We start from the raw sequence: 11,892 nt of genomic DNA, 5'->3' as shown, positions 1-11,892 counted from the left end.
TTAAATCCACCTCGCGGGGATCAGTGCTACGCCAGTTTTTAACTATAAGTTACGTATAACTATAAGAAATCTAAGATGTGTCAAATAAATGATATCCAACCCAGGACTCCAGCTATGCATTTTTTTCCACTGATAAGAGCAATCTGTCCAGGTCCTGAGGCAGCAAAGCAGCCCCAAACAATATCGCTCCCTCCACCATACTTTACAGTGGGGATAAGTTTTTGATGTTGGTGTGCTGTGCCTTTTTTTCTCCACACATAGTGGTGTGTGTTCCTTGCAAACAACTCAACTGTAGTTTCATCTGTCCACAGAATATTTAGCCAGTAGTGCTGTGAAAAATCCAGGTTGCAAACTTCAGACGTGCAGCAATGGTTTTCTTGGACAGCAGTGGCTTCTTCCATGGTGTCCTCCCATGAACACCATTCTTGTTTAGTGTTTTACGTATAGTAGACTCGTCAACAGAGATGATAACATGTTCCAGAGATTTCTGTAAGTCTTTAGCTGACACTAGGATTCTTAACCTCATTGAGCATTCTGCGCTGTGCTCTTGCAGTCATCGTTCCCTTAGGGCCACTCCTAGGGAGAGTTGCAAAAGTGCAGAACTTTCTCCATTTATAGACAATGTCTTACTGTGGACTGATGAACATCAAGGCTTAGGTCTTCTGAGATCTCTTTTGTCCGAGGCATGGTTCACATCAGGCAACGTTTCTTGTGAGTAGCAAACTCAAATTTTGTGAGTGTTTTTTATAGAGCAAGGCAGCTCTAACCAACATCTCCAATCTCGTCTCATTGATTGGACTCCAGGTTAGCTGACTCCTGACTCCAATAAGCTTTTGGAAAAGTCATTAGCCTAGGTGTTCACATACTTTTTCCAACCTACACTGTGAATGTTTAAATTATATAGACAAGAAAAATACAATAATTTGTGTTTAGTTTAAGCATACTGTGTTTGTCTATTATTGTGACCTAGATGAAGATCAGATCAAATTGTATGACACATTTATGAAGAAATCCAGGTAATTCCAAAGGATTCACATACTTTTTCTTGCAACTATGTTAGGAAGCGATGGGAGATCACCACCCCTTTGCTCAGTCCAATGCTTAGAAATGCATGCATTTGTGTAAGGTTTGTAATAAGAGATTGGTGGCCAAATCAGATTTACACCCTGGAACAGATAATGTAATAACACTGCATACCATAACAACTTGCCATAATGTAATAACTTTTATAATATAATCAAACTGGTTAATGTAATACATTGACGGATAACGTAATAAACATGAACAGATAACGTGATAACTTTTTCCCGATAATGTAATAACTTATTACATTTTCCGGTGGGTATTACATTCCAGTGAGTACATTTTTTTTTGTGAATAAACAAACCACAGATAACGTAATACCATACTCCACCCTGGTGACGAGGGTTTGAATACACTCCTTTCATGTCTGTTTTCCTCTCTTCATGGGTATCCCACTCTACTTTCCTACAGTTTTGTAAACACTTAAATATTAATAAAGGAATCGGAATTTTGATGCGATTAAAAGGAAGCAGCTGACATTCTTTACATTTCGTCACCACACTAACATCTAAGAACAAGTCAAACAAAAGTGTCAACTGTTTATTACATCTTCATAATGTCATTAAAATAGGCTTTCAGCCTGATCATTGGAGATACTTTGCATATGTCACCAGGTTAGAGTACAAAGAAATAGGATGCCGTTGAGGACACACCTAAATAGTGTTCCATTTGGGACTCGACTATACACCACACACACCCAATTTCAAACTATAAAACTAGTATTTAAACAGGTCCTGTCAATGAAAGGGAAGTCATTTATATATCGTTGACCCTCTGTACAATTCCATTACATGTAGCCTCTTTGCATAATATAAATAACAACTCACGGTTGTGTCAAGGTTCATCCTCTGACTTAAAAAAAAAACTCAAGCATTGGGATGAAAACACACGGCCCGTATTCAGAGTAAAATAATCCATATCAATTTGATTTGTTGTGATCTAAAAGGAAAAGTTGATACTAGATCAGCACCCTACTCTGAGATGCTTTATGAATACGGATTATACGACCGAAGGGAAACGGAGGTACTTGAGCTAGATAAAAACCTTAGCGACTTGACACTGTTATACTTCGATCAGAATGCCTCAAAAAGCGTTTCACCCAAATCAGAGTACATATCCAAATAATACACAATAATCAATAGTTTCCCAATTGTTTCCCCCTGATGCTAAGCTGTATCTGAAAAATAGACTTGAGTTCACAGCACCCACTCAAATAGGATGAGAGAGAGAAGTTCATTGCCAGAGGATGGGTAGAATCCATCTCGGTTTCTGAAAGTCACACTGTAGCAAAGCGGGCGCCTGGGTCGTATTCAACAGGGCAGAACGTAGGAAAATGTTTTAAAGCATATTTCAACTGAAAATGGTTCTTATTGGACTGGCAGTCTAGGTAGTCCCTTCTTGTTTCAGTACGTTTTCTACCATTTGGTGCCTAATGAATAGGACCCAGTTTCGGGAGCCCTAGTGGGGAAGTCATGGCTTGCTCTATGTGATGTCCTTCAGTCTCGGTGGCCGGTGAATGTTTCTGATGACGCACTTCACCATCCACTCGATGCCTTCGTTAACCCCCTGCCTGAGAGAGAATTCATTATGAGCAAAGAATACTGCTTTTCTTAAAGCAAAGATGACAAATAGTACATTTCACATTGCTCTCACAGACACACACACACACACACACACACACACGAGTTCTCTCAGACCAGATGAACAACAGAGAGTAAAGTGGAATAGAAAACTCTGTTCTTACCCTGTTAGGGCTGTGCAAGGCTGCACCAGGCAATCTCGTTTACCGATCTTTGGAGCGCAGTCGCTAAAAGCGGTTTTGATGTCCGGCACAGACATACAGTTCTACCGAAAAAACACAAAGAAATATGCCTAAATGGATACGATCTTAAAGATTTTCAAAGAGACAGAATTGACCTAGCAAGGGATAGCTATATGTGGTGGAAATCACATTTATTTCAAGAGTACAATAACGCCGCATTAAGGTGAGCTTGAACACTGAGTACACCAAACATTAGGTACATCTTCCTAATATTGAGTTGCACCCCCTTCCCCACCTTTTGCCCTCAGAACAGACTCAATTTGTTGGGTTATCCACAAGTTGTCGAAAACATTCCACAGGGATGCTGGCCCATGTTAACTCCAATGTTTCCCAAAGTTGTGTCAAGTTGGCTGGATGTCCTTTGGGTGGTGGACCATTCTTGATACTCACGGGAAAGTGTAGAGCGTGAAAAACCCAGCAGCGATGCAGTTCTTGACACAAACCGCTGCGCCTGGCACCTAATACCATCCCCCGTTCAAAGACATTTTTTGTATTGCCCATTCACCCTCTGAATGGCACACATACACAATCCATGTCTCAAGACTTAAAAATACTTATTTAATCGGTTTCCTCCCATTTCATCTATACTGATTGAAGTGGATTGAAATGACATCAATAAGGGATCACAGCTTTCACCTGGTGAGTCTGTCATGGAAAGAGCAGGTGTTCTTCATGTTTTGTACACTCAGTGTATAGTACGGTTATGGTATAACATATTATAACACCGAGTCATCTATGAAAAGTATGCACGAGGGATGGAGGACTACTTTGTTGTGATCCTATTATAGGCCAAACAACTTCTGCTGGCAACAAGCCTTGTCATATTTTAGTTTATACAAGGCATGGTTAGACTTCTTTTCAAAACAATCCCAGACTGGATTATATAGGCCTACCGCCACATCCTGCTTGTTGGCGAGCACCAGGAGAGGCACACCTTCCAAAACCTCACTGCTGATCATTTTCTCTGGAAAAAAAGAAAATGGAACCGTCAGTCCAAGCTATGGTTCAATACTTGACCCTTCTGTTAGGAAGAGTGGATTCGCTGACTCTCTCTCATGAGACGCTAAAACACAACATCACAGTTTTTGCTTTGTACTGCTCGATCTTGAAAACTAGACTGCTGACATGCTTAATTAGGGTCGTGGCATTGCATCGGGCAGGATTAGGCAAGATTTGGCAGCCGGTTACGGCGGCACTTTAGGGCGGCATTTTGGTAATTGGCTGCCCCTCTCAGGCACCCCTCATCGGCTACTACACCGCCGACGGCGCCCCAGCCACCAGCTCATAACCGTTGCTCATAGCCGCCCCCACCCCATTCCCGCTTCTCTCGAAGTTCACTCCCACTAGCTATGGTGATGTGTTTTTTTGTGATTATCCAATTGTGAAACTCACTCTCTCTCTCTCTGATTGTATTAACAGTGAATAAAATACTAAAAGATTGAATTAACTATCCCTTTAAAGTCGTTATATTGGTGCAAGCAGGGGCTAGGGAGTTTCCACCATATTTCTAACACCAGTCCATTCCTTTTACATCCATAATGTGGAGTGTACATTCAGACTGTAGCCCATGACAAATATCACTCTATGTGCCCTGTTGACGTTTGGCATTCTTCTCTAAATGTTTCAGGCAAGCGAGTGAGGAACTCACCAAATGCCTCTTTTGATTCTGCTAGTCGCTCCTCATCGGTGGAGTCTATAACATAGATCACACCGTGGGACTCGGCGTAGTACTGTGGATTCACAAAGCCATGTTTCAGTAGTCAACCTCAAATCATTGTACTTGAATGACAAAAACAGACATGACATCTAGCTGGATATGGTGTGTGTGTGTGTGTGTGTGTGTGTAATTTGATATCGGTGCTGCTCACTTTGTCCCATAGCGACTGAAGCTCCTCTTGACCACCAAGGTCCCAGAACATTAGACGAGCTTTGCCCACATCGATTGTGCCGACTGCGTGAAGGAAGGAGTCAGAAGAACATTTAAGAATGGCATGGACTCTTGAAAAACCAATGTGCTACAATTGAATGCAACACAACAAGCTCAGTCGTACTGGTTGGCTATACTTACTGTTAAGTCCAACTGTAGTGGTGATCTTGGACAAATTCATTCCCTTGTAGTTCTTACTGAACTTGGTCTTGGTCTGTTCCAAAAAGGTCTGTGTGTAGAACATACATGACTAAATCAAACAAGCAGCAGCAGTTCATCCAACAGAGACAAACAAGGACAACGAGCAGTGCTCAGCGTGCTCTTCCAACGAGAGAAAACTGCTATGAGACAGACTTACCGTTTTTCCTGCATTGTCAAGTCCTAGGATCAAGATGCAGTATTCGTCCTTCTGGAACACGTATTTGTACAGACCAGATAATAACGTGTACATCTTCGAATTGTAGAAAAAAATACAAAAATAAACACTTGCTGGTGATGCGCAAGGCAATAGACAACTCACATTGTAGAAAGATTCAGTTGTGTGGCTAGCCACGTTAGCAAGTCAAGTTAGCTAGCTGTTGTTATGACTAGCTATTTGCCTGTGGTTTGAGGCAAGCAAGCTAACATTACTTGTCCGTAATCGATACTAGCTAGCTGACTTACTGCCACCAAATACTAAAGTGAAATATAATGCGCCAATCAAGGCACAAATACCTGGCTAGCTACAGTGCAGTCGCTTGCTAATGCTAGCCAACGTTTGTTAACTGTCTAGCTCAAGTTAGTGTTGCTGCGTGTAAAACGAGATTTGCGAGCGGACAACCTTCAGCAACTTACAAACTGCATAAGGAAATCAAGCTAAAATGATTAGCTATGTCGACAAAATGTCATCTAGCTACCTTGACAGATGGATCTTATTTTATCTCAACTAATTTTGATGTAAACACGGTGGCCATCCGTATTTAGGAAGTAGCTGGTAAAGCAATGCACTGTGGTACTTCTTCTTCGATGGGGTTTAACGGCGGTTGGCATCCAATGTTAATGGTCCATTACCGCCGGCAGCTGGACGGGGCATTGAACAAGAAACAAACAAAAAATTCCGGGAAAGGGTTATAAAACGACTTCATACAAAATAAAACACGTTAACAAAAATTTGTTTAAATAAATAAATAAATTAAATAAAACATCATACCTCAATCACAGTCCACTCCAAAATACATCCCTACACAGGCTCAGGGGCCTGTGATGGGGCTACATTCACCGACAGAATTTATTGCACCGCCTCCGCTGTGAAATCACCGAGACCCCAAAAACGTTCAGCGGCATTCACAATGATTCCAATTTTCTTAGACTTCTTTTCCGCTTGTGTTGTACAGTTTTTGACCATTGAAATGAATAATACAAAGTCCACTTTTTTAACATGTAGCATTTCACTATCACTCGGTTGATGAGAAACATTGTCGTCGTGGTGGCTCTACTACCATTTCTTCTTCCCCGCCACTCGTTCCTTCGAATTTTATCACCACCTCCAGATAGGAGACAAGCTGGACACATCTTACCCTTGCCACTTCATTCTCCTTCACCTTAACATGGCACTCCAAAAATTCAGGCGCATGTTCACCTCCATAACTGCAGCATTTGATTTATTATTTGCTTCACAATTTTATTTCCATTTCACACATTTCACATTTCTCTCTCTCTCACACACAGCCTCTCTCTCTCTCTCTCTCTCTCTGTGTGTGTACGAGAGAGATGTAATGCAAATTGCTGCTTGTAAGGACAGACTGTTGGTAAGGACAGTCATTATCAACCTGACAATAACTGAGAAGGTTCAAAGCTCACATGCTCAATATTGTACTGTTGAGAACACAATCAGAACTCTATTTTACATTTGATCCAGCTGGATACAAATTTTATGATGTACTTAGCAGCACCAATGGCTGTCTTGCTAGCTTGGGACAAGTCATTGAATGTCTTGAGTGGCCCAGCCAGAGCCTTGACTTGAACCCGATCTAACATCTCTAGAGAGACCTGCAAATAGCTGTGCAGCGACGCTCCCCATCCAACCTGACAGAGCTTGAGAGGATTTGCAGAGAAGAATGGGAGAAACTTCCCAAATACAGGGGTGGCAAGCTTGTAGCGTCATACCCAAGAAGACACGAGGCTGTAACCCCTGCCAAAGCTGCTTCAACAAAGTACTGAGTAAAGGGTCTGAATACTTATGTAAATGTGATATTTTAGTTTTCTAAAAACCTGTTTTTGCTTTTTTGTTGTCTTTATGGGGTATTATGTGCAGATTGATGAGAAAAAAATCTATTTAATCAATTTTAGAACAAGGCTGTAACGTAGCAAAATGTGGAAAAAGTGAAGGGGTCTGAATACTTTCCAAATGTAAGATGGCACTTTTATAACATTGCTGTTGAGAAGTAAAATCTAAAATTTGTTTCTGTTTTTACTAAGCCAGCCATATGGTTTTCAACAATGAACTTAATTGCAATCCTCACTTTAAACACATTATTAGTGGCGATGACAGCTTGTCGATTTTGAGCTAAATCATCAGTGAATGATGAAAAGACAGTTACATTTTCAACTTGATCAAGGCTTGCAATAATTTACTTGTAAAAACCTGGGAAAAGGTAATGAGAGCCACTGAACCTTCTGAGTCTGTCTCACTAATAATCATAAGCAGTAGTATAATTTATTAAATTGTTATACAGTAAATCACCAGTATACTAAACACAAGACAAAGTGGAATCCATATTTATTCAAATGTAGTAACTTTCTACAATGTCTGTGTGCATCACAGTTATCATAAAGATATCAACAACACCTTTGTTTAAAACTGACTTACCTTGAAGAGCAAGAAGAGACATTAAAATTCCTACATGATGATAACACTTTACCGAAGAAATTTTCTCGACTATGTGAACTTCTCTTTTTACCCAGATTTGCTTCCATCCACTCGTCTTCAAATATTTACATGTTCACCTTCTGTGCCATTTCTTTTCATGATACATTCACATTATTATTATTGATATATTTTCTCTTTCCACTCTTCATGAGTGTCATCTCCCTTTATATGTTGATTTTATTCTGACTACATTCCTTTGGAATTCAAACTCCTCTTTAGCACAAAATTTAGGTCGCACAAAAAACTGACTGACATCCACTGTCACTTTGTGTCACCACGCTGTCAGATCATCTCGCTCTCTCTCTCTCTCTGTACACTATAGAGGGGACTGCCTTTCACTAAAACACAAGACAAATGCTGCCAGTCCCTGTCCTCTTTCAACCCAGGACACTCAACCCTAAGGCACTTACACGATCACTTCAAATGGGTTGGTACATTGTACTGTATTGTATGCTTTCCATTATCTATTGAAAATGCATAAATTTGAATATTTAAAAAAAAAATTCATACAATATAATATTTTTTTTAATTAGATGGAACATTTTATATACAATTTATAGAATTTGATCATGTGTTCAACAAATGTATTTCCCTGGTCAAAACTGTTCATTTGAATATACATTGCACAAATGATATTGTTCAGTCCATCTTTACTGTACATCAACAAGAAATGATGTCACTGTTAAGGCATGTTCTGTATTGTCCTGATAGGAGTCATTCATTTGCAGTATTATAGTATACCAAGTCTTTCCATCAGCAAAAACAGTGGCATACTACAGTTTTGTTCACAGTTATAGGTGAAAACATCACAGAGTGCGCTTGAGAATAAGGAAAAACTGTTTTTGTTTTTCTCAGAGAAGAGGAGGAAGACTAACCCTCCATTTTGTGACACTACAGCTCGAGAGTGTGAAAATGTCCTCCCGTTGCCGTCAGGATTCTTCACCTTGATGACACAGTTTGGGTTTGGACTAGAAAACAACATGTAATATACTCACCTGTATGCTGCTCTGAAAGCTTGTGCATTTTGTTCAGAAAAAAATATTGTGAAGAATTGAATAAGGGTCGACATGTAAACTCAGCAAAAAAAGAAACGTCCCTTTTTCAGGACCCTGTCTTCCAAAGATAATTAGTAGAAATCCAAATAACTTCACAGATCTTCATTGTAAAGGGTTTAAACACTGTTTCCCATGCTTGTTCAATGATCCATAAACAATTAATGAACATGCACCTGTGGAACGGTCGTTAAGACACTAACAGCTTACAGACGGTAGGCAACTATGGTCACAGTTATGAAAACGTAAGACACTAAAGAGGCCTTTCTACTACCTCTGAAAAACACCAAAAGAAAGATGCCCAGGGTCCCTGCTCATCTGTGTGAACGTGCCTTAGGCATGCTGCAAGGAGGCTTGAGGACTGCAGATGTGGCCAGGGAAATAAATTGCAATGTCCGTACTGTGAGACGCCTAAGACAGCGCTACAGGGAGACAGGACGGACAGCAGATTGTCCTCGCAGTGGCAGACCACGTGTAACAGCACCTGCACAGGATCGGTACATCCGAACATCACACCTGCGTGACAGGTACAGGATGGCAACAACAACTGCCCGAGTTACACCAGGAACGCACAATCCCTCCATCAGTGCTCAGACTGTCCGCAGTAGGCTGGGAGAAGTTGGACTGAGGGCTTGTAGGCCTGTTGTAAGGCAGGTCCTCACCAGACATCACCGGCATTGATTTCTTTCTGCCTAAAGTATAGTCATTCTAAGAATGATTGTTCATGTAACACAACACATAGTTGTAGTCTTCCCGGTCCTGACCATTCTGCCTACACTGACCTCGAGCCTGCCTGCCGTTCTGTCCCTGATTGATGCTGCCTTAGATTACTGACCTCTGCCTGCCCTTGACCTGCCGTTTGCCTGCCCCGTTTTGTAATAAACATCTGAGATTCAAACTGTCTGCCTCCAATGTCTGCATCCGGGTCCGGAGTCATGTTAGTACGAACTGGCCATGACTGACCCAGCAGACTCGGACCAGCTCCGCAACGCCGTCTCTTCCCAGGGAGCCACCATTGGAAAACACGAGGAGTTACTTCAAAATCTTATGGAAGGATTCCAGACCTTGGCGGAACGCCATGACCGCGCTTTCAATACATAGCTGGAGCATTTCTGCGGTTTGTCTATTAGGCAGCCAGACACAACAGTAACCTCCCAGCCTCTCAGTAACCCCGCTGTCAGCAGCGCGTTTCCCCAGCCCACCCCGGCTTCCCGAGAACCCCCTCCGCTCGAGATTCAGGAACCTGTCGGGCGTTTCTCTCCCAGTGCTCCCTCATCTTCGAGCTGCAGCCCTCTTCTTTTCCCTCCGACCGCTCGAAGATAGTGTACATTATAACGCTGATGTTCAGGAGGGCTCTCGCATGGGCTACGGCAGTGAGGGAGCAACAATCCACCATGTGCTTCAGTCTGGATGAGTTCATGGCGGAGGTAAAAAAAGGTGTTAATTCTCTATTTTCCGGGAGAGAGGCTGTTCGGAAGCTACTCCTACTATGTCAAGACTCCCGTAGTGTGGCAGACTATGCAGTCGATTTCCGCACGTTGGCCACTGAGAGTGCCTGGAAGCCAGAATCCCTGTTTGACACATTTCTTCATGGATTATCGGAGGAGGTTAAAGACGAACTCACAGCCCAGGAGCTGCCCATGGATCTCGACTCTCTCATCGCCTTGACCATACAGATTGATGGTGGCTACGGGAACATAGGAGGGAGAGGAGGTCTGTCCCCAGTCACACTCGCTCATCCAAGGATCCCACCTTGCCTCCGAGGAATCCTGGAAGTCCCCGGCGTCTACATTACCGAGAGAATCCGAGGTTACCCGAGTTCCCCCTGGAATCACAGAGGTTTGACGACTCGCTTCCTCCGGAGCCCATGCAACTTGGCAGAGCTAGATTGTCTCCTGCTGAACGTTTACGCAGACTGAACACCAATAGCTGTCTGTATTGTAGAACTACAGGTCATTACATTTCTACCTGTCCATTAAAAGACCAGGCTCATCAGTAGGTACGAGTACGCTGGTGGGCCATTACTAGTACTGCTCTCCATGCCATCCTGCTGTGGGGTGACCGGTCAAAATCTCAACGGGCACTCATTGACTTTGGGGCCGACGCAAGTTTTATGGACACTACCCTGGTGTCAGAGTTGGAAACCCCTGTTCAACCCCTCTTCATTACCATGGACGTCAGAGTGCTGGATGGGCACTCTATTGGTAGAGTCACCCACAATACAGTTCCTATCAACCTGCGAGTGTCAGGTAATCACAGTGAGTCTATGTAATTTCTGCGGTTTTGGGGTTTTCATGGCTCCAGAGGCACAATCCCTTTATCGACTGGACTGTTGGTTCTATCAAGGGTTGGAGCCCGTTCTACCACGATCATTGTCTGAAGTTGGCGCAGCCTGCCTGGGACATCTTCCTGTGGGCTTGGGAAAAGCCTTGGACCTCTTCGCCGTTCCCGCAGAGTACCAGGACCTCCGGGAGGTTTTCAACAAAGCCCGTGCACATCACTTTATTTCCCTTCGGGTCTGGAGACCAAGGCAATGGAACGGTACATTGAGGACTCCCTGGCTGCAGGGTGTATCCGTCCATCTGCCTCCCGCCATCTGCCTCCATGGGCACTACGAATACCTGGTGATGCCATTCGGACAGACCAACTCTCCTGCTGTGTTCCAGGCCCTGGTTAACAATGTTTTCTGTGACACGTTGAACCGGTTCAACGTGTTTGTCTACCTCGATGACATCCTCGTATTTTCCCACTCAGCTCAAGAACATGTCCTCCACGTCCGACAGGTCCTCCAGCGTCTTCTGGAGAACCAGCTTTTTGTTAAAGCTGAGAAATGCAAATTTCATGGCTCCAGCATCTCCTTCCCAGGATACATCATTGCTGCAGGAAATATGCAGATGGATCCTGGCAAGGTGAGAGAGGTAGTGGATTGGCCTCAAACCACATCCAGAGTGCAGCTGCAACGCTTCCTGGGCTTTGCTAATTTATATTGCCGTTTCATCCAGGGTTACAGCATCCTGGCTTACCCCCTTTCAGCACTCACCTCTCCCAAGGTCCCGTTCACGTGGTCTCCAGCTGCTGACCGGGCGTTCTCGGAACTCAA

The 11,892-nt window shown here is 43.1% G+C and overlaps 1 protein-coding gene across 2 annotated transcripts; it reads right to left on the bottom strand.

Annotated features, from left to right (window-relative positions):
* Window positions 1–1,610: 1,610 nt before the first annotated feature.
* On the bottom strand, window positions 1,611–5,854 carry arfrp (ADP-ribosylation factor-related protein 1). Of its 2 annotated transcripts, XM_014131725.3 has the most exons (8): window positions 5,729–5,854; window positions 5,191–5,283; window positions 4,974–5,061; window positions 4,774–4,856; window positions 4,554–4,635; window positions 3,799–3,869; window positions 2,828–2,928; window positions 2,301–2,653 (listed from the first exon to the last, which is right to left on the bottom strand). In XM_014131725.3, the coding sequence occupies exons 2-8, from the start codon at window positions 5,281–5,283 to the stop codon at window positions 2,566–2,568; spliced, it is 606 nt and encodes a 201-aa protein (XP_013987200.2). In that variant the 5' UTR covers window positions 5,729–5,854; the 3' UTR covers window positions 2,301–2,565.
* Window positions 5,855–11,892: the final 6,038 nt, after the last annotated feature.

Source organism: Salmo salar, chromosome 12, assembly GCF_965601325.2.
Source record: "Salmo salar chromosome 12, fSalSal1, whole genome shotgun sequence".
Taxonomy (NCBI): Eukaryota; Metazoa; Chordata; class Actinopteri; order Salmoniformes; family Salmonidae; genus Salmo; species Salmo salar.
Note: the sequence above shows the minus strand (reverse complement) of the source record. Positions and strands in the feature narration are given on the sequence as shown.